General features: G+C 32.8%; 1 protein-coding gene across 2 annotated transcripts in view; it reads right to left on the reverse strand.

The window, feature by feature from the left end:
- Positions 1-18,443, reverse strand: part of LOC134694786 (alpha-1,6-mannosylglycoprotein 6-beta-N-acetylglucosaminyltransferase A-like) — a 64,141-nt gene extending 45,698 nt beyond the window's left edge. For both annotated transcript variants that reach the window (XM_063555838.1, XM_063555837.1), the window contains exons 1-3: positions 18,361-18,443; positions 1,973-2,150; positions 73-172 (exon numbers count right to left, since the gene is read on the reverse strand). In XM_063555838.1, coding sequence (XP_063411908.1) covers positions 73-172; positions 1,973-2,119 — 247 coding nt within the window. In that variant the 5' untranslated portion in view covers positions 2,120-2,150; positions 18,361-18,443. The remainder of the gene's footprint in view (positions 1-72; positions 173-1,972; positions 2,151-18,360) is intronic.
- Positions 18,444-24,446: the final 6,003 nt, after the last annotated feature.

Genomic DNA, 24,446 nt, shown 5'->3' on the forward strand with positions numbered 1-24,446 from the left:
ATTTTTTTTCTTTATTGAACATATTGGAAATCAAACCACATCTTTTAATTTTCAAAACATAAGTTAACAAACCATAAGCTGTAAATCTGCCAGCATACGGACCATCTACGATGTCAGAGTTCTCCCTGGCGAGTGCTCGCACATAATTCTCGCTTAGTCGAATGATTTCAGCCTAAAAATAAACAATAATAACTATTCAGTATACTGGTAATTTAAAATCGTTCCCAATTTCTTAAGACTTTTGGCAATGGTCATGATCTTGAAATGTACACAAATATTGTAAAGAAAATTTGGTTTTGGTTAAAGACTACAGGGTTTAAAATAACATGAGAAACATGACAGGTACCAAATGTGGAGCTGAATCTGCCTTCCAGAGTGCACCTGTTATCAACCCCTGTTGTGTTGGGTTTGTGTTGCTTTTTGTATTCTATGTTTAGGTTTCTGTCCTTCTGTTTATCTTTTCATCTTTTTTTTTTGTTATTTGCCATGGCATTGTTAGTTGTTTTTTTGCATTATGAGAAATCCCTTTAATATCTTTCTCCTCTCTTTTAACATGTTTAAAGTGTAAACAATTACTTAATGCTTTTCAAAGGACAATTATTGGATGTGATATCACTCTAAATAGCAATCCTTTATCATGTAACATATATGTATAATATACTGTAAATTCAGAAATTATTGTTTTATTTTTGCGTAAAATGCAACAGAGTTGTAAACGCAATAATTTAAACTTGCATTTTGAAATATTTCATATGAATGAAACAGGATTTTTCTCAAAATCGTAATAATTAAAATCGCATTTAAGTGTAAAATGACAAAATTGCATTTAAGTGTAAAATGACAAAATCGCATTTAAGTGTAAAATGACAAAATCACAATAATTTTTGAATTTACAGTATTCATGGTATAAGGGCAAATATTTCAGTGTCAATCAATCACCATAAACAACTTCAATATAAAAATTCCCCAACATTAGCGATTTTAAACTGTATAAACATATGTGTACTCTGAGTCAATTATCCTGTGTGTATTTTATTCCAATAAACAAGATAAATATTTTACTGCAATAAGGTAACAGATGATAGGGATTGTATAACAGATTCATTAGAGTGCTATAGCTTTAAACTGTTCATAGCAGATCATTTGGCCTAAATTAATATATTGTTTAATTGTTTCCCCAATCATGACCCTGCCAAGCCAGGTGTGGGTAGGTAGGAAGGGAAATAATTTTATTTTTTTCCAACAGCTGAACAATATCCATTGATCTGGCATTAGTCTGAAAACCGGAAATGAATGAAATAATATTTGACTTAGTTTTGACAATAAAATTTTACGAGTCCAACCGTTTTTGCAGGGTTGGTAGGGATTGGGGAAACAAACAATATTTTATTTTAGGCCTTGTTAATACATAAATACATTGTATTTATCCATAAACTATCATAATATATTTTAATAAATAATACACTTGAATATTCCAATTTGTGAAGCAGTTTTGGTCTGATTGTCTTCTTGTATAGCATGTCATTTGAACGCTTAATTATCACATTCAATTTTACTGTATGGAATTGGGAGCTGTGAAGAGTACCCATTAATATTTATAAATCAACGATTTTAAAAGTACATTCAAACTGCTATTCTACCTGTAAATGTAATTTGGCCTCCAGTTGAGAGTTGTCTCATTGGCAATTATACCACATCTTCATCAATTTATTTCCTAATGAAGACCTATCTGTATCATTGGTTTAATGCAATATTTACAATAAATAAAATTACTTTTACTAAGCAGAACCAATGTGCATTTCCCATAAAAATAAGATATAATAATATTAAAATCACAGCCAACTTTGTGGGCAAAATAATGTTCACTACAAGTGTAGTTCTAATTTTGGGGAGCATGTGCCCCCATCTCCTAACATCAAATCCAGCCTTATTATCTCTGGGCATTATGAAACTATAAGTCACATACATGTACCTTAAGTAAATCACTCTCTCTTGATTGGTTGATGGTTGTTACTCTGTATAAGGATAAACACCAGAATAAGAAGAGGAAACAGGCTGTCACTAACAGTTGGCGACTATTTGGAGCTCGGCCACAAAGTCTCCATATCGTTATCGCCATAATTCTTTTACCAACTTTCGTACCATGATTTCTGCAAATAGAAAAGAAATATCATTTAGAAGAGAGTCAATTGCCTTTATTTGATGAAGTGGATTTTTTAGCATTAATAAAAAAAAACATTGGAATAATTTTTGAATTTGCAATATATATATAATTCAGCAATTTAGGCTACAACAAAAAAATTGCAAAGGATAACTTCCGAAAAAACAAGTCCAGTTATGAATAAAGAAAAACAACATATTGCTAAGAATGATGAATGTATATATATCTTTAAATTATAGGGAAACTCTTCAGAATCAGTAATAGCTTTGTAAAATACCATGAAGGTTTGTTAAAATTTATTGAAAAATTAATAAATATTTAACCATAATTTGTACCTACAATTAAATGTTGACCGCCAAGAAACAAAGTCCATTTATTAATCAAAGAGCAGAATGCTCTGAGGGATACGATTGCCATAGTTTTCATTGACATAGCAGTTCTGCCAAATTTTCATTAAACAAATGCAGGAGATTTGGCCAAAATTAAAGAGATCAAAGAGGAAAAAAATAGATCCAAGAATACTGCCGCAAAAAAGCATGAACATGCGGGAGTCTCAAGCATTTTTTGCTGGTAACCCTGGTACAGCTGGATAGTATGAGCCATGTACTTATTGTGTTTTATCAAATTATAGTTATCCTGTACCATTGTAAACTCGTACCACTAAAACAAACTTGTACCAATGCAAACTCGTACCATTGCTCACTCGTACCAACTTATTTAAATGCATTCAAATGATGTTAAATGATGAATATACATGATATACGTTACTTTCACCCAATACCTCTGAAGTCTGTAAAATGTATATAATTTGAAAGTACAATGACCAATTTGTAGCTAATGTTCCTTGTATATTGGATAGAAAATACTGTGGCAGATGTAGATAATTAAAGTATAAACAGTTTCACCCGAAGAAAATTTTTCATGAATGATTCAGTCTTAGCAGTTAGTCCAAATGATTGCCAAAATTATTTTTACTGTCTATAAATAAATGTAACAATGAAATGTAAGTGATTCCTGTTAAGGGGGTCCGCATTTTCCCCCGCAAAAAAAGCACATGGCTTTCAACAATTGTAAACATAGCATTCAATTTGTGATCATGGATTACAGCTTTAATTAACTTAAATTGGATATATATATATTCAACATGTTCAATTTTAATAAGGTACAGTTAAAGCAATGTTTTAACTTTCCTCTGGATTAAGTTCTACAGTGGCGGATCCAGATCTTTTCCTAAGGGGGAGCCTACTGACTAACCTAAGAGGGGGCCCGCTCCAGTCATGCTTCAATGATTCCCTTTATAATCAACCAAATTTTTTCCACGAAAAAGGGGGGGGGGGGGGGGGGGCATGGATCCGCCTATGTTCTAGCTTGAAAGATCAGTTAAAACATTAATGCTTTAAAACATTCTTTATTTTTGTCTAAGTTTTCATTTAACTCCTGTGTAAAATTCAAGTAATTCAACTTTGTTTCTATTAAGTTTTCAAACAGAAACCCATAAAACATCATATTTTTTAATATATTTTTCTGAATGGTACGACTTCCCAGTAGTACAAGTTAACTTTTTTGGTTCCAATGCCGTGGTACGAGTTAACTTGCTTCCATATCAGAATAATCTTATCACCGTAATTCTAGGAGGAACCCTAAACTGGACCCCTGTTGTGTTCACTTATCGCTACACTGACCTTCGGTGCTAAGCTATATATAGAACGGCGGACCAGTTTAGGAGGAACCCCATTTCTTACTCTTTAATTATTGAAGTTCCTTTGGGTCAGAGGGCATGACTCCTTTCCGTACACACTCCTCTGTTTACATTGAGATCGTTCTTAATATAATACGACGTTTATCGGCATTCACGAGTTAATTCTTCTTGACGAATACTTCGAAAAGGTAGACAACTCCAAACGATAATATGGAAGATTCCATTTCTGCTGCAGGGGTGTTATAGGTAATTTTTACGATGAAACATTTATTTTAATTTAAATTATGCATATGATTTAAAATTATGCAACAACAATAGCCCTCCATACGCAGACAGACATAGAAAGAATCTCATGAGTTTCAAATTAATCAATGAAGCGGGGAAACACTCAATCTGATACCCCTTGAAATCAGGAAAACTACACGCATGTGGGGTCTCACTAATTAGCGACAAAAAGCGTCAAGAAGCGACAAGAAGAAAAATAATATAAGTGACAAAAAGCAACAAGAAGCTATTTAGCGACAAGAATACATTTTGTCATCACATACATCAAAATATTTTTTTAGGATTACATTGAAAGATGAAGAAATAAAAAAAAATTCGAGGAAGAGATTGTGTACTTTTTATATCATATTGATAGATGAAGAAATTAAACATGTGTAAGAGCAAAGGAAATGTAAACGCTATAAAATGAAAAATAAAAACAAAGATTTGTCACCTTCCTTTTGAAGGATTTAATAAAACAAAAACATGACATATTATTTCCTTCCTAACTGTACAATTATTTTTTCCTGATAGGACCAACATTAGCTGTGGCTTCACTCTAAGGTAATACACAATTAAGAGCAACAAATGAGATTAACTAGGTGCGTGTCCTTTGTTTTATTGCTACAATAACATCCATTAACACCTTCATCAATTAATAGAATATACAATTATTGTACCGAATAGTGAACACCTGTTGAAAACTCAAGATTGTCATCAGTTTCCTTTAATCTTCAATCTATATGCATAAACATGATAAATGAGACAATACACTATAAAAATGATGAAAAATATTCACATTTTAATTATGTTTTCCTCTTGTTTGATTTCAGTTCTTAATTTGTAATTCACAATTTGTGTATGTATTTTCTGGACAATTATGCACAAATAATGCATTTTGCAAGTTAAGTATATATTGTACAAAAATAGTTTTAAGAACAAATAAAAAGACAAAATATATTATTGTTCTAAAACACAAGTAAAAGTTATACCATTAAACGACAGGGTAAAGGTAATACTTCCTGTGATACCTTATAAAATATCATGTAAATAAATGTAGCAACTGAATTTCATTTTTTCCCCTATCAAAATTAACTTTCCTGTCGTTGAAATTGTTTTCTTTTGCATATCTTTTTAATATTTATTTCGAATAAGTAATATAAATAAAAAAATGTTTTCTTATTGCTTATATTATTCTTCTTGTTGCTTCTTGACGCTTTTTGTCTCTACAATTCTTTTTGTCTCTAATTAGTGAGACCACGCATGGGCATTAATACATAAACAATCCGCGACTTGCGATTTGGAACAAGAACGTTTATTAAATGATATGATGAATGGTTCTGCATTTCTTTATGAGAGTACAGTATCAAATATCAGTTTCATAACGGTAAAATATAGAAATACTCCTCTTCAGTTCTTGTGACAGAAATAGAATTATCGATCGGCTTTCAGAGAACTCTCGCAAGTTATCAAAATTTGGTAATTCCCTCTGACGTGTTTCTAAATTTATAAAAACACTAAATATAAATACTGTTTAATTCTGATTTTCCGTATTGTTACAAACACGCATATAAGTCAAGGAAAATATCACACATGAAGATTATGAGTAAAACATTACAGGAAAGTTGTTTATGTTCAATTGTTTTGCTTGTTTTTACCTTTTAAAGCAAGACAATCATAAGAATCTGAGATGTTGCTGAATGTTTAGAATAAAACGAATGACGTGAGGGAGTGTATCATAGGGTCAACGGTAAAAGTCTACAGATTGCTTGACAGCAATCGTATCCCAAAAACAGAGGACAGCTACATGTAAATAGATAGTGTAAATTTTAATCGTTGTTTCTAATTAGTGTGGGGGTTGGTTTTTTTAAGAGAATAGGAATTAATTCTACTTACACTTTAGTGTAAATCAGCATGATCAGTAATTAAATAGATACTTGAGGGTTTGGATGGGGTTTACATAATAGAAAATAGTAGGTCAATAGTGGAAAAAAAAATGGCCAAAAAATATAAGATTTGGAGCTAAAATATAAAGAATATAGAGATTAATTTAATAAACAAAAAAAACAGAACAGAGAACATTCGTGAGTTAAAATATAAGGAATAGAGAAAAAAAGATATAAAATTAAAGAATATAAATATAAGGACCCCCTCCCCCTAATCCAGACCCTAATACTTAGCACGGGTTTTCCTTACATCATTTACAAAAATTACTTAAGTTACCATCACATGCACTTACCTTTCTTATAAGGAAGTAAATTGACTGACAATAACTTTTCTTTATACTGTGTAAATTTTCACATTATTTTCAGAAACCCATTTCCTGATTTCTGTATATTTGTACAAACCACCAAGTTGTTTACTTTGTTTTATTTAAAGTTATATAAACACATTATATGTCACCATGAACTTTAATGAATTTTTCAAAGCTTTTTTGTTTAAATTATAACACTACAATGTAAATTTGTAATATACAGCATTGAATGTATAATGTCATATCTTTTTGTAAATGAGGAAGACCTCACTAGCTAGTGATTTAGAATTACGTACATATCTTCTAAACAAATATACATAGAACATGTACATGTAGAAAGGGATAAAAGGAATCACCAAAAATACAACACCAGTCTTCATGATTTACTTTTGTAACCACAGGTCTCTGACTCTCATTTTTAAAAACTTGTTCTAGACCCTAAGCAGTATTGAAAGAAAACAAATACTTTTCAATGCAAAAAATAACTAATTTTAACAACTGAAAGCACTTTTACATCTATAAATCCAGCAAAAATAGATTAAATTTATTCAATTCAATCTAAATGTATAACGTGATGGTACCCAAATTGCACCTATTTTGACAGTTTTTTCACCTGCGTTTTTTTATGATCAAGAAAAAAATGTCCATACTGTGTTTATTTTGTAGCACTATCCTTCTTTATTGTACAGGTACACCAATTTGATTTTTAATCCATATTGAGTCATAAAAAAATGGGTTTGAATCAACCTCCAAACTATCCATGATTCTGTAATGAGGAGTACCCAAATTGCATCCATGCTTAAATTCACATCGTCAAAAGTCTAATAACCGAGCTTTTGTTTTATTTCTTCAAATATTTTGAACAATTGGATATTAGTCCATGCTTACTCTTCATATTTTACGAAATGGATACTTATAATATATTGTTTTTGCTAATTTTAAAAAGATGACGTTTTGATGACGTCGCATGGTGACGTTTTTTGTACATTTTGCCTTTTCGGTAAACAGTCCATCTGTTGATAAATATTGTGAACGTTTTGTGTATATCTAAATATGTTTACCTATGTTTAAAAACGTGCATAGTATCAAATCATAAAAATACAAATTGTTAAGTCTCTAAGAAATCTTGTAAGATTTTCATAGTTATTTTTTCTAAATAGGTGCAATTTGGGTACCCTTACGTTAATCATGATCTATTAAACTGTCCAATTTCAGACTAGAAACTATCTTAACAAATATTGTGCCACTCTGTCCCTCAATCCTACATGTAGCTAGAGCATACATATTTAACAGGCTTTTATTTGAACTTGGAATTATTTTTAATTATGGAATTTGCATAATTTCTTGGGTTTAAAATTTTTAATAAATTCCATGTTTATTTGGTACTATAATCTTTTGGGCGTTTAATAACACTTTCCATACAATGTATTTTGGTTAGATAGTGTTGTGTGCGGCACAGTACATTTTATTGAAAATATACTATTTTCTTTGTAATACAAAGTGTTGTACACAGCACAGAACATTTCAGTACAGAATAAACATGGAATTTATTAAAAATTTCAATAACAAGAAATCAAGCAAATTCCATAATTAAAAATAATTCCAAGTTCAAATAATAGCCTGTTATTTATACATCATGTACATGGACTGAGGGACCAGTGAAGTTATTATAAATACTGAAATATAAGCTTAGCCTACCTGCCCTATATAGTTAAATGTATATATATAAATGGATCAGAATTGAATGAAGAATTGATTACTTACTTAGCCATTCCAATTAAATGTAAAATGATATATTATAAATATAACTGGTGCGTGTTACTCAAACATATGGTTTATGTGTTATCCAATATGGTCAAAAAGCTTTGACAATGTCATTCAATTCATTTGTTATTAACTTAAATATTTATGAACCAAATTTAATTGCTGATCTTTATCTAAACTTGCAATTTTAACAACTTTAACAGATTAGCTGCACTGCAATTAAGTGCAAGATGATGTCTAAAGGCAATGTCAACTACATGTACGTTCATGTACTAAATTTAAATGAGTTTATGCTAATTTCAATTTTTAGTTTATTAATCACAATCATTGCTTCTCCCTTAGTATTTAAACAAAAATTGACTGAGATCTCCCTATTTAAACAAAAATTGACTAGAGTTTTTTTTTTAAATCCAGTGGCAAATATTTCATGAATCATATATAATTCAATCAGATCATTAAATATATTTATCGCTATTTGTGCATTTTTCCTTTGATCTTTTTTTGTGATAATTTTCATATAGTGCTTCTCGCCTGAGATGGAAAAAGTTATCGCTAAAAACTAAGGAGGCCACCTTGCGTTGCTAACGAAATTGACATTAGATTGACAATGTCGTCACAGGTAAATTAGCGATAAATAGATTATCATTGGTCATCGCAACTCGATTGCTTTTCTCACTTTCGCTGTACCAGCTCAAGAGAGATCAATGTCGTTGAGTTGATCAACGATAATCTATAAATAATATTATATCCACTGAAAAGTTGGTCAATTGGGATGATGAGCATAAAACTTGTAGTGCTATTTCTAAAAGAGAGTATATATAATAAACACTGGATATAGACAAAAAATTAACATTCTATAGGTGTCTGTCCCAAGTCAGGAGCCTGTATTTCAGTGATTGTTGTTGGTTCATGTCTGTTATATTTGTTTTTCAGAATAGTTTTGTTACAACCTATGTGTAGGCGGTTAGTTTTCTCAATTGAATTGTTTCATATTTTTTATGACAGGGACTTGTTGTTTATTCTATGGTCGGGTTGTTGTCTCTTTGATACATTCCCCATTTCCATTCTCAATTTTATATAGGTTTTCATCATTGAAGAAGGCTGTACGTTGCTTGCATCCTTCACTTGAACTTTTGTGGATAAATAGTTGTCTTATTACCGGTAGGAGTCATACCAGTTCTCCTTATTTTCATATGAATTATGATGACTTCTCAGACAGATAAAAGTACCAGATCATGCAGATCTAAATAAGGTTAATGCATTGTTGTCTAATGTTCAGTGGCATAACATGTTAAGGCAAAACTTGATGTGGCATTATGTGTAGTGGCATCAAAGTCACTTAAAGGACATTTAGAGATTAGACACATACATAATTATCTCTAAGATCGTTTACTTTACCAAAACACCTCAAACAAATTTGCTATTTAATATATATATTAATACTTATTCTGAAAACAAGACCATTATAAATTTAAACTGTTATTAAATAAAACAATTTTATAACAAAATGAAAATAGGAAAAATTTTACCTGTGAAATGTCAAATGTAATTTATCATTCTAGCTACCTATGTTACAAAGAAGACAGTTTTATATATTTAATGATACTGATGCATAGAAATCAATATAAACTCAATCAGCATCAAGGTGCAAATTAATTTCAGGTATTAATTATAAATGATTACAACATTTGTTCACAATATCAATGCACTTTGACACTTGAATCAATTTTTTTTTTAATTTAAGGCCCAAAAAAATATATTTTTATTTGTTTCCTGTAACCAGACAGAAAAAAAACAGTAATATATATGTAATGGTATTAGGTAGCGTTAGATGTTAAATCATAAAATGATTTCATCCTTAAATAATTTTCATGTTTTAAAAACATAAAATGAGGAAATGTTGTGGACTTTCATGAAGTGTACGTACTAACAAAAATGACTGGACTTTAAAGGTGAATAGTAAAAAATGCTGATTAAAACAAATTAAGGGTAGGTACATGTACATGTATAGCTTTGATGGAGACAGGAACTCAATTATTTTGGCCTGATATTTGGAAGGAAAAAAAAGGTACAAAATGTAAGGTCAAATAAAGTAGTATTTGTGGTTCTAGTTACAATAATTAAAACTAGTTATAAGGGTATGTACAATGTAGGAACAGATTTAAAGAGGGTATTTTTTTATTATATGTTTTTTTAAAGTTGAGTAGAAAGCCATACTTGTGAAAAAAATGTTTGAAGCCAAATTAAGGAAACAGAAAACAGAACATAAAAATATATATGACTTACATATATTCCCATAGTGAAGTACAAAACCAGACATTAAATATATTTAAATGTCATAAATGTAAAACCTCAGGGAATGAAAGTTTATATCTATCTATTGGAGTATAGAAATAAATCCAATTTCACAACAATCAAAGGAACATTGTTACGCATTTATTCCTTATATAAATACAAATTATAGAAGATAACATAATTGTACTGATTATATAGTGTTAAGTGTTAGTATATTTATACATTTAAACTCTTCATACTAATTGATCATATTATTCAAGAACTTTACTAACTGTATCCAACAATTCATTAATTTCATTTTTAAAGCATTTCTTCAGATGTATGCCAAATTGAGACTGAAAATGGTATACAATTTTAAAGAAAGGTAATTTTTTTCTGTATTTGTGATTTAAGGACATGAAGGAGTCTCATGGGTACAAAAATTTCAAAAAAAAATTTAACATTTGTTTCTTTTTATTACAAATCATATTTATTACAGTTTTGGTTATTACTTTATGATATGGTACAAAAATCAACCAACAAAATAGATTCGATTTGGCCCCAGATCACTTTTAAAATGGTTATATCATCGAAAAAGCTCCAAATTATCTCCCTTTGGTGCAGAAATGCCATTTTTTGGCATTAAAATTGACATTTTTTTTTTAACACATCAGTGACCTATATTTTTTAATAAAGTTTTTAAATGAGCTGTACATAAACTAAATAATTGTACAATTTAAGCAATTTCTGTAATTAGGTTATTTTTTATTTTGATATTACCTCTATTTCTCCTACATGTAAATGTAAATGTACCATATGCCATGCCATCTACAGTATTCTTATATATAGCATCTAAATTTGTTTTAAACAATGTCGTACATTTTGAATTTCATACAGTACATAATGCAATAGCACTTCTAGTACTAACCCAACCCCTTTTTATAAAATGTAAGAGCTTGAAAAGTATCTATGGTAAAAAAATCTGGGAAAGTTCATGATTTTGGCAGATAAACAACATGGCAAGATACATGTATGATATCATTTGCACATGAATACATTCAAATTCAAGGTTATTCTGTTACTTTTATAGAGTCAAATTTGGATGAAATCTTATTCAAATGACATTTTTGAGGTTACTGAGATTTTGCGTTATTCTCAATTATAGCGTAATAATCAAACATTTGTGAATTCCAGTAATTCAAAATGGCGACCTGAGGCATGTAAATTGTGGATTTGACAGCCTGTTTTAGCTAAAGGTTGTTACATAAAGATTGTATTAGAATGTAATTAAATGTGTCTGATTGTACTTTCAGTTCCCTGGAGTTAAAACATTTTTAACAAACAGTCTTTTAGCTATAATGAAGATTCAAAGGCAAATGAAGGACAAATAAGTTTTTTTTCTTTCTTACAAGGATCATTTTGATAAGGTTTATACATTTATGTAAATTTGATGATCATGTGACATATCAAAGTATAGTATTTTTATAGAAATTAAACTTTTTTGTAATTGTACAATGTAGTCCAATTGGTTAAAATAATTGACATACAATGTATATTGACTACTTTTAAGCATACAACTTTCCCATTTTTTAAGGGGCATAACTCAAGAACTGTTACAAATGTAAAGTCACCCAACTGAAATACAAACTTGATCTGTGTTTTGTGGTAACTAGCATTTTCAATTAGTTTCATAAAATTTGGTTGAGGCAAACTTAAAGTAGTGATGGGAAACAAACTTTGGGACATACGTACAGATGTCTGTACAGAGTGATAAGGGTAAAACTTTAGTCCCCCTTCGCCATGGCAGGGGCATAAAAACATGAACACGAAGTCAAATTCAAATTGATATTTTTATCTTTACAAATAGTTTCTATTGGTTATTTAAATCCCTTCCTTTAAGTTAATTAATCATTTAATCATCCAATTTCATTTTCATATATATATACAAAGATATATATACAATACTGTTTGTATTACATCACTTCCCAATACTGTGTGTATTACATCCTAAGTTCCCAATACATTTGTATTACACTCCACTTATTTGAAACAATATAAATCAATGAACAAATATACCTGCTATAAATAAAAAACATTGCTTAACAAAACATCAAAACCATTGAGATACAGTTACAAATTAGAAAATCCATAGAAATATCAGATAGACTAAGGCCAAATAAAAAATATGTGTGGTTCCACTTACCCTACCTACCCTACTTTTCATTAATAGACATTCATACATTTAATTAATAGTCTGCCCTTAAGATTTTTGTCATCATTTTCCATTAAGCACTGTTAAAAGTCAGAATGTTGCTCCAATGCATAGACTCAATATAAAAAAAAAAAAAATTAAAAAAATCACTACCTGCCTTCTTAGCCTTACTTTTTTTTTAGATGTAAATGGAACCACACATACTATTTTATTTGGCCTAACTACCTACACAATGTGTCATCTCAATAGTCTGACAGTTAATAATTTCTATTTTTGTTCCAATCATTTTTTTTTTCACAAAAAGGTTTCACGAATTATTGAATTATTGATGAAATCATTTTGTTTGTGATATACTTGTTCTGATTAAACTTTTTTAACAAAAAGGTTTCATCAATTATTTAATTTTTTGATGAAATCATTTTATTTGAGATAACAGAATACAGGTAGTTAAGTGTCTGCATTGAGAGTATGAATAAGTCAAAGTCTTAAATAATAAATGAAGTAGATTCTCTGGTGAAGAGTTGTTTTATCATGTTAATTGGCAATTATACCACATCTTCTCTAGATCTGTTTAAATCTGCATTGTTTCTATTTCTATGTTCTCTTAGTTCTCCGATTCTCTGGTGAAGAGTTGTCTCATTGGCAATTATACCACATCTTCTCATTTTTATATCTCTAGATGTGTTTAAATCTGCATTGTTTCTATTTCTATTTTCTCTAGTTCTCCGATTCTCTGGTGAAGAGTTGTCTCATTGGCAATAATACCACATCTTTTATATATCTCTAGATCTGTTTAAAAATCTGCATTGATTTTCATGTAATGGAATATTGTATGTGGTATTTTTCTATGGATAAAATTGTATTGTTTTTTCTATGCATAGACAGACTTCCCTAACATGACTAACCAATGTAGTATTATCAATTTATTTCTAGATCTCATTTAGGAGATAACTTTGCTGTGCCACTATTTAAAATAGTATTTTACATGTACATGTATGTATAAATTCAGTAAACAATTGTCACCAGACACGAAGAGTAAACATTGTTGATGTACAATAAATTATTGACACAGAGAAATGTCTTGCCTGTCAGCAGAAATTTCAGAAAAGGACAATCTAATGGACAGCATCAAAACAGAGGTGGATTTAGGGGGGGAGCCAGAGGGCCCGGGCCCCCCCTTTTTGGGAAAAAATTTGTTTGCTTATATAGGGAATCACTGAAGCGTGACTGGAACGGGCCCCCTCTTAGGTCAGTCAGCGGGCCCCCACTTATGAAAATTTCTAGATCCGCCACTGCAAAATGCTGGAGGGTGAGGGTGGTAAAGTGATTGTCAAACTTAGAAGCACTGCATGCTGATACTAATATTAATGCATCGTTATAGGAATTATCATTGATCTATCACATATCACATGCAGAAAGATCATATCATGGGGAACATGTGTACTAAGTTTCAAATTGATTGGACTTCAACTTCATCAAAAACGACCTCGACCAAAACCTGTAACCTGAAGCGGGACGAACGGACGCACAGACGGATGGACGAATGAACAAACGGAGGCACAGACCAGAAAACATAATGCCCCTCTACTATCATAGGTGGGGCATAAAAATTGCTAATTGATTTAGAGTCTGGGAAAACATGACCTAGGCCCCAGCCAGCAGGACCTGAAAATAGTTCTTAAACTAATACATGTACAAAGATACAAATGAACATGTATCAATGTATATATACGTACTGATAGTAATGCATATTTATCATTGATCTACATCAGGGTTCTCACTAAGAAATTTAGAAGGCGAGTCCAGGGACTCATCATTTTTAGTCATGATGAGTCCAACAGCAAAGAGAAAATATTTTATGGCAATATAATGTTATATTTTAGTCTCCATTTCCTAACAGAGAAATGAAATGACTTAAAATTCAGATCATTTTTTAACTTTTGCTATAAAAAGATGATATTTGTGTTTAACTGTGCTCAGTTTATACAAATTATTTCAATCTTGATGCATTTGTGGAGAACCCTGCTACATTTTTATCAGACACAAGTACATGTAGTTCCAACATATACATATTTCAAGCTAGCTTATAATTACTTGAGCAGGAAAACTTAAAATCCTTTCAAATAGAAAGTGAGAAGAAAGTGTTCAAGCAACCACAGTCCACTTACAAAATGTATAAGCAATTTTACAATTTGGCCTGTGGCTCTATCTTGTCATATTACTATTGTAATATATAAATACAAATTATTGTTTTTTTTCCATACATAGTGTCCAAAAATAATATCCACTTGAATTTCAGTATTAAATGATATTGATGAGGTACTTATTGATTTTAGGAAACAATTAAATAACGATTTACCATATACATTAATGGTAAAAACAATATTTAGTTTAATCATTGTGTTTATTTAAATATTCATCAAGCCTTTTAAAAAGAAATGTGAACTTTAAATTTACACTAACCAAATAACTTTCAGAGTCAATACTACAAATTTTTCAAGAAAATGTTTATTTTTCATTTTACAAAAATGTTTTTAATAATTACTTATTATGGATTGAAATTGTTTGCCAGTTGATTTACTCCAGTGTTTACAATGAAAGAGATAACAGCCAATTAACAGGTTGAACTATGATAATGACACCCCCCTCCCAAGGGTTCTCACTAAGGTCAGTCTATCAGTACAGGACTCTAGAAAATCTATCTGGACTCTGAAGATGCCTCAAAATTGTAAAATATTACATCAACTAAATGCACAAATAGCATCTTTTCGTGAAAAAAGTTTAAAATAAAGAAAACTTATAAAATGGCATTCCCTTGCTCCATACATGTATATATTTTGTCTTGCTGACTGAAATGATATGTTTACATGTACACAATAGCCCAAGTAGATTTTTCTTTTCCAACCTGCCAATAGTGAGCAGCTAACCTGTGCCCACTCTAGCTACAGTTGTACATGTACAATGTACAATGTACATGTTTAACCCCTGTTTTGTAAAAATTATACAAATGCTTATCTGCTTTTTCAATTGATTGTACATTTGTACCCACATAAGTCTTTTGATTCAGCAAGAAATTGCATCACGCCATGCCCACTCCTACATGTATGAGTGGGCAGAGTGGACAAGCTAGAAATTTTGCCCACCGGCACTGGGTGACCACTGCAAAATCCACCTGAGCTGTAGTGTACGTACATGTAGCAATTAAATTTTTTTTTTATTGACAGTCTCTGGTTTCACCTTCAAATATTCTAATTACCCTGTAATATAAATATTGTAAGTAATAAATGTGGGTAGTATTGTTTAGTGCATGATCTATGTGAAAACACATTGATCACACATCATGCACATATGAAACTTGAATTCAAATTACTGATAGCCTTAAAATTTGTAGTTCCTGAAAAAATGTGACAAAATTTCACAACTTGGCCATTACAATGCACATTCCGTCGTCATGACATCTGACATCATCCACAAATATTCACTCTGTGATTAAAGTTTTTGAATTTAAATTAAATACCTTTCTTAAACTATCCTTGTTTTCTACCAAACTTGGAATTTATAAGCTTGTTTATCTTGTTTATAATCATAAACATGATAAAATAGTATTAAGAAGTAAATTTATTAAAAAAAAAACAACATTTATCCGTATTTTACTTATAAAATGTATAAATCTTTAATTGTCGCCAGTTTTACATGGAAAAAAGTCGTTTGGAAATAGTTTTCCTAGTCCGATAGTTTAAATTATTCCCTGTGTGACTTGTAAATTAGAACTTGTCTCCCTTATCATGCTTAAACCAATTTTTTAAATAGCAATTTGAGTTTGCTATGAAGTCAGTCGGACGGTGAGTTTTAACGATTTTCTACATTCTTTAATTTTTTGGTGACTTAAATTGTCTTTTCGCTGGCAAGAATATAATAAATGTACTATCTGACTATCATGACTATGCTTGTTTCATGCCTCAGGTATATCTGCAAGATGAAGTAATATATAACTATTCTTTTTACCATATAATCATGATAATGTAGATGTGGTATAATTGCCATTGAGACAACTCTCAACAAGAGAACAAAAGACAAAGGAATCAACAGCTATATATAGGTCATTGTACCGCCTTCATGATTTACTTCATATGCAATTTTTTTTGTTTTTAATAATCTGACGAAAGACACATACCTTGTGGGGTCTGCTGACAGGTGACTAAGATTCAAAGCAAGGTTGGGTTGAATAGAAATTGCATTCATGGATTTTTTAAACCTTCATTTCAAAGTTTTCTTTATTTTCTTGGTCTTTTCCCATCATAATTAGACATATCATATTGTGATTTATTCTTAACAATTGAGCGTATCTAACGACAAAATTTGTTGCAAAGTATAAACACTAGTAAACTCAATTATTATGATGAATACAAATTAACATTAATGACCCATATACATTTAAGGATTAAGATCATGGGATAATATAACATTTCTCAAATAAATCACATACATGTAAATTGTTCATGGAAATAGTCAGTTACATCAGAGCAAGTTTGTTGCTGCAATATATCATTGTGGGTTATTAAGCATGTAAGTTTTTTTATATTTTTATTTTTATACACTTATTACTACAAAATGTGATCATCTATTCTTAATGTCACCATAGCTATTTATTACAGTACATTTATATACTAGTACTACACTATACGTTGTGTGTACTATCTATTTACTACGTTCATTCATACATTCTTAAATGTACATTCATTCATTCATTGTTGGACAGACTTTATTCAATTTCTATACTACTCTGCACAAAGTTATTATGCTTACAACCCGCCACTTTTTCTAGCACTATAAATACATGAAATACGGTGAACTCGCACTAATGCGAGTTTCACACACTTTAGCACACACGCTACATAGGGACATCTTACTTTATTCCCTACTTTCAGGTAAGCACATTTTCTTTTAGGCCTTATCATGCATGTACTTATATCCAATTAATAGTTCAATTTATAAGGAAACTTAAAGTTAACATTTGAAATAAATGTTGATTATAATTATCTACTTTCAGTGTGAATAAATGGTTTTGCTACATCGTTATTCGTCACAATATTCAACGCCCTAATGATTAGACCAAGTGGCCATATTACCCTGTGACATTAAGACATTAGACATAAAGTGTTATTTAGAGTATGTATATGCAAAGCAAGTACAAACATTCGTAAATATGGTAGAGATTTAGTCACGGGTCTCATTGGGGTCTATGCATGACGCAGGATTGCCGATATTTTGTAAGCATGACACGGAAAAGTCAGAGCATGACACGGAAAAGTCAGATTATTATGGCGTGAATACGGGAAATGAAGTCTAGAAGGACATAGGAAATTACAAAAAATATATGAATTGCTTACATACATAGTGTAAGTGGGATACAGGAATCTGACAAAACAGTAAGTGGGATTCGTTATCAGAAAGAATATTAACTTCTTGGTATGTACCCATAATTAGGTGTGCTATTTTAACTGTTGCATTTTTCTGTTAACGTTTTTATTTTTTACGTTTTACAAACTCAAAAGGAGAAAAATAATATAAAATAAATAAACCTTCATCAGACGTCATGACTAAGTTTTTTCATGTGGTTTACTACATACAAGCATTTGCTGGTCCATGAGTAAGTTTATACATACGAATGATTAAAATATTGAGATCTTTAAACCTGTTCTGCAATCATTAAATGGAAAATTTATACCTACCACAAGCTTCTGTATGTCAACATTGCCATTTGCTGTTGTCAAAATTTTCAGCATGAATAATTTTACTTCCGGTTAAAATTATTTCATTTCCGACAATCCTTTTATTTCACTTCAGTAGATATTTATTGATTAATTTATATTTGCATACAACTTGCTAGTAAATACAAAAATGTTTTTAATAAATATGGGATCAAAGAGAAGATTTTTAGAGTGAAAATGTACATTTAAAATAACTAATCGGAATCGATAATATTTTATCCCATTCGGACTATATTTTCTGCTAAAGCACAAAAAAGCAATGCTTTTGTTTCGTTTCTTTAAAGAACCTGTAATTATAAGTCTTTTGTTTCTTTACCAAAACTTCTTCAAACAAAGATTTAATAACCAGTTGCTCATTTGTTGTTTTGTACCTTTAATTTTAATAGTTGATAAAAAAAAAAGGGGGGTCCATTCAAAATATGCACAATATGATTGGAAAAAAAGAAAAACAAGAACCTATACAAGGAATATTTTAATTATCTAGGCACATCAGCTGAGTTCTCTCTATGTGTTTTTTACTATCTATCTTTCTCAATTCTTAGATCATGAGTACTTTATATTCTCATTTTACATATCTATAGCTCTACTTATAATTAAGAATTGAATGCCTTCTTTTTGTAAATTTATTGGGTGGTAAAAGCGTTGACCGAAAAATGTACGCACGGACAACGCTTTTACAACCCTATAAAGTTTCAAAAAGAAGTATTCAATACTTATAATTACATTTTATTAGCTAAAATCATGAAAACACGATTTTTATCCAGTTTTATTTAATTCACCTGTGCACTTTTTTGTGGGACCTCGTGTCATCATGCATGATAAATGTTATTGTCTGATGCAATTGTTTACGGAATAACATGTTAGCCAATCAGAATAACGTATTATAATGAAACTTACATCTAATGTAATTATTATTGATTAAAATTTGTAATTGATAAAGTAAGCCAGTATACGTATTGGGACCAAATTTCGTTCGCCTAGTGGCTCTCGAAATTTCACAGTCCCTTGAATGTATGTGAAGTTAGCAGCCGGTTCGTTATTCGTTATTCGATATTCAATATACAATCGGCTGCTAGCAGCCGGTTTGATATTCAAAATTTAGTGAAAAAAATTATAAGAAAATTAAATACTTGATAACATAAAAAGCATGATTTTCATATTTAAAAAGACTGATAAAATACGTAGGAAATCGTTAAATGACCTTTTCAAGCTGTCGTAATTTCTCGTCGTAATTTCTCGTTGTCCTCGAATATAAACCCTTTTTCATGTTACATATTTGTCTATATGTAATATAGAGTTTTGTCAATAAAACGACTTCAAAGATGTACTTTTGTGTATAATATTTCTAAAGACAAAAAGAAAAACCCATAACTCTAGAAATATTTATAACTATCAATAGAAATATATATGACAAAAAAACCAAAACAAAACAAATCATTCGAAAAATGTCAAAATTTTAGGACAAAAGGCACAGGGTAATGGTGAGAGCCCCCTGATCTCTCAATCTTTCTAATATTTGACAGACATTTAGTCAATAGGTAGATACATCGTGACTAAAAGGAATTTGGGTACACTTCCTGTCTTCTATGTTTACGGAGCGCCCAAAGTGCCAGTTGGATATTCCAAATATATAGCGAAAACCTACCCGAGACCGCTTAAATGAGGTTGAGACCCCCCGGGTCTTTCAATGTCCATAAAATTCAACCAAATCATTGACTCGGTATATATAAAGGTTGTATTATATGGATTTACCAGAATAACATCATCTTCCATATCTACGGAGGGCTAAGATTGTCACTTTTCAGTCGAAAAATGTCAAAATTTTAGGACAAAGGGCACAGGGTAATGGTGAGATCCCCCTGATCTCTCAATCTTTCTAATATTTGACAGACATTTAGTCAATAGGTAGATACAAACGTGACTAAAAGGAATTTGGGTACACTTCCTGTCTTCTATGTTTACGGTGCGCCCAAAGTGCCAGTTGGATATTCCAAATATATAGCGAAAACCTACCCGAGACCGCTTAAATGAGGTTGAGACCCCCCGGGTCTTTCAATGTCCATAAAATTCAACCAAGTCATTGACTCTGTATATATAAAGGTTGTATTAGATGGATTTACCAGAATAACATCATCTTCCATATCTACGGAGGGCTAAGATTGTCACTTTTCAGTCGAAAAATGTCAAAATTTTAGGACAAAGGGCACAGGGTAATGGTGAGAGCCCCCTGATCTCTCAATCTTTCTAATATTTGACAGACATTTAGTCAATAGGTAGATACAAACGTGACTTAAAGGAATTTGGGTACACTTCCTGTCTTCTATGTTTACGGAGCGCCCAAAGTGCCAGTTGGATATTCAAAATATATAGCGAAAACCTACCCGAGACCGCTTAAATGAGGTTGAGACCCCCCGGGTCTTTCAATGTCCATAAAATTCAACCAAATCATAGATTCTATATATATATATAAAGATTGCATTAAAAGGGGGATGTTCTTGAACGGACTGTTTGATCCAGATCAGATCAAACCATAACCCTAGTAGAATCGAGTTGTTTCAAGTACAAACCGTCACCATAGGTTGAAGTTAGCTTGGCGGGGGAAGATATACAGACCTATACCACGCACCTTCACACAGTTTACACAACCACCCCGTTTGATGTAAAATCCAGGTCCAAATGCGTTATTGGCGGCTTTATTTCACACAGGCAACTTATAAGGCTCCAACACTTCATGCTGGCAGAATTGTGTTCGCCAAAATAGGAAGGGCTCGCATAGCCATTCCCGCTAACTTGGGTAGGAATCCCCTTTCTTTTTGAATGTTTTTCTTCAATTGGGTAGTGCTTATTTTCAGAGTCATACCACTAGAACCTTTTCTAGGAGCTTTTTCAATCTGTCGCAGGGTAAGCAACATTTTGTGTGCACCTTGCAGGTTTGTGTGGGATAAACGAATGGTGACCGGGCAAACTTTTTTGACTGCTTTCTGTAATTTATTAGCTTGACCTTTTATCAAGTTCAAACCGTATTTTGATAGACTTTTTATGCATACTTCGCGAAAATGGAAGCGGATGGTGAGATGTTCACTGCGGAGATTGATAGGATCGCCGTTTTGATCGGTGAGGTATGTCTGCATGCGATTGATGGTTCTCAAGGTCACGGGTAAGTACACCATGCTTTTTGGCTTTTGAATGATCTTTATCCCGGGATCAATTGCGGGGGGAAAGCTGTAGATAGTGGACTGTTGGGTGACGTGTACGTAGCTTCCATTGATGATGCTACTGTTCACCAGGATGCTGTTGATGCTTCTGATGCTAACAATGTATTCACCCTCTTTGTAACCGCTTGTTGCCCGATCAAATGTGTAGAGATGTCGCTTAAATCCCAATATGGTGTTCGATTCCTTAAATTGTAGTTAGGTAAGGGGGTCAAACCAGGTAAGAATGCGACTATCGTTTCCAGAGACAAGAATGGAAAACCCTTGTTTTGAGTCTGTGTTGTTGACGATTTGTTGCAACAGTATGGTGTCCGTTTATTTATTAAAACACGACGTTCAACTTCTGACCGTTCGATTCGAACTGAAGGACATTGCAAGTGCAAATTCTTCGGTGTTGGCGGGAACATAACGCTCGAAATCCGCTCGAATCTGGATGTCCACTCGGACTGATGACTTACATCGATGACAAACAGCGGCTATAAATCAATGAAACCAGAGGGGTTGACGCCACCGTTACTGAGGAGGGTGTCAATGTTGTAGAATTTCTTTCTGAAGTCTACAGCCTTCTCGAACACTATGGCAACCTTGTTTTGTGAGAAACCGGCATTAAAGTGGACGACTGAGTAGTAATCGAACACGGAAGCATTATGGATTTTGTCATTATCTCTGTCGGTTTGGAAGGCAATGGTGATATATCTTTTCGCGACCACTATTGGCAGCTAGGCAGCACTTAAACTGTGAGGCTTGGGGATGTCTCATGCAAAATCCACAGTGGATCTTGGATTTATTCTGGATGGTTTTGTACAGTTGCATCTTGTTTTAGTCTGCAGGAGTGACGTGAGGGAGGAACCAAGAGATTTAAATCAGGATTATTTTTGCCACGTTATTGACGGCGGCTGCCCTAAGAATGACATTTGCATCTGAATTGCGAACGAGTGGGAGTTTGTGCCTGTCCAATATTTTGTTGTAATCATCCCAAAATATGTTTCAGGGGGATGGCAAACGAGTATGATCCTTTGTTGGTGGTCTTGGTGATAATGAATCCATGCAGTGTTCTCAGTCTCGGCATCGGTGGAAGAATCCTTTTGCCAAAGTTGGGACCCTGCGATTTTGAGAAGTCGTCGGGGTAGGTTAACATTCCCAGCATAGTGGTGGCGATGCCGGGGTCGTTAATGTGTTCAATTTGCTGGCCGGAGAGTCGATAACAGATAGTTTTGAAGAGATACATGATACCATTGTGAATGAGATCAACGTCTGCATATGGAGTGCCGTCGTGCTTTTTAAGTCGCCCTCCTACCAAGAGATAACGCTCGGTTTGGTGGAGGAACAGGTCCTGCGTTTCGATGTTGATTCGGGTCTCCGCTCCAGAGTTGGTTAGTTGGGCGCCGTCTCAAGGTTCGAATACGTGAACTTGGTATTTATATTTTTGAAGACTTTCATCGAAGGTCAACACTTCTGTGATTGTAAGGATGTCAGACATTATGTATTTATCTATAGCGTTGGAGGAAGTTGTGGATGATAGCGATGCCACGACCAGAGATGAGATTGCTTTACTGGGTTTGGTTGTGGGGCTTACTGCGTTTAACAATTAGCTGTTGATTGGGTTTGCTGCGTTGGATACTGGGTTTTCAAGGGCGGGTCACTTTGTCAACGACATGGTCGACGACTTTGGCTACCACCTTTTTAACTCCTATCATTGCTGCATTGGTGGCAGCGCTCATAGCCTTACTTTCCAAGGTCTTGGCAGCAAAGGAGGTGAACATGCGACCAGCGATAGATAACGCAGATAGTGACAAACAAACTTCTACCACCGTATGCATACTTTCGAGCAAAACCTTTCTTAACTCATGATATTACGATGGAGTTGCTTATATTCCTTGATACTGATGTGTTCACCTTTCTTCATGGCATCGAGGATCGCTACAATTGCGTTGCGCACACCATTGTTTCCAGCACTGTAGGCAGCGTTGCACAGATCCAAGCGATATAGGAGCTGGTCAAAGTCGGAGGGTAGAAATAAAGTTTGAAATCCGCTACATTGCTCATCTTGCTTTAGATGTGCGACACAATCTTCTTTATTGCCTTTGGGTTCTCGAGAGGTTTAACTGCCTTGATACATGGCACCGGAACTGTTCAGGATCTCTGCATAGTCGACAAGGTCTTAAAAACTTCGGGCTCGAACGATTCTGGTTTCTTTTTCACCATGAGTTCCCAGAGGTCAAGGGTTCCTTTGTACCTTACACCATCCACGAAAATATCATCGCCGTCAGAAGTAACTGCATGCTGGTTAGCTTCCGATGAAGATACCATCGGTTTCAGGTGTGGTCGGCGGAAGGATTGTTACTCATCTGCAAAAACTGCTGTGCTTGAGGTCCGAGGATGATGTCTGTAGGTGGTGCTATGGGTAGTGGGTAGTCAAACTTGGGCGGTGTAGGAGGGATGGCTGTCACTGCTGCAGGAAGGTATACGATCGTTTTGGTGACCGGTGAAGCTGCCTCTCGCAGAGCCTCAACCACATGCTTAACACCTTGGAAAGGTCCCGGTTGAGTTCAATCTTCTCGAGGCGATGCTGCATGTTACTGGCTTAAATCTTTCGCTTGATCTCTTGCAACTCCCTGGCGAGCGCCTCACACTGTTTAGGGTCTGTAATCTTTATAAACTTTATTTATTTATAGCGTTGACGTGAACTCCCCTAGGCGATGATTTGAACACCTCTCAGCGTTTGTTTTTAACGTCCCTAAGCGTTGGTTTGAACAGTGATACCTTTCCTGAAACCATAATCTATCGAAAAGTAAAAAAAATAAAAAAATACATGCATTTCTGATCGTTTTTCAA

The sequence above is a fragment of the Mytilus trossulus genome, chromosome 13, assembly GCF_036588685.1.
Source record: "Mytilus trossulus isolate FHL-02 chromosome 13, PNRI_Mtr1.1.1.hap1, whole genome shotgun sequence".
Lineage (NCBI taxonomy): Eukaryota > Metazoa > Mollusca > Bivalvia > Mytilida > Mytilidae > Mytilus > Mytilus trossulus.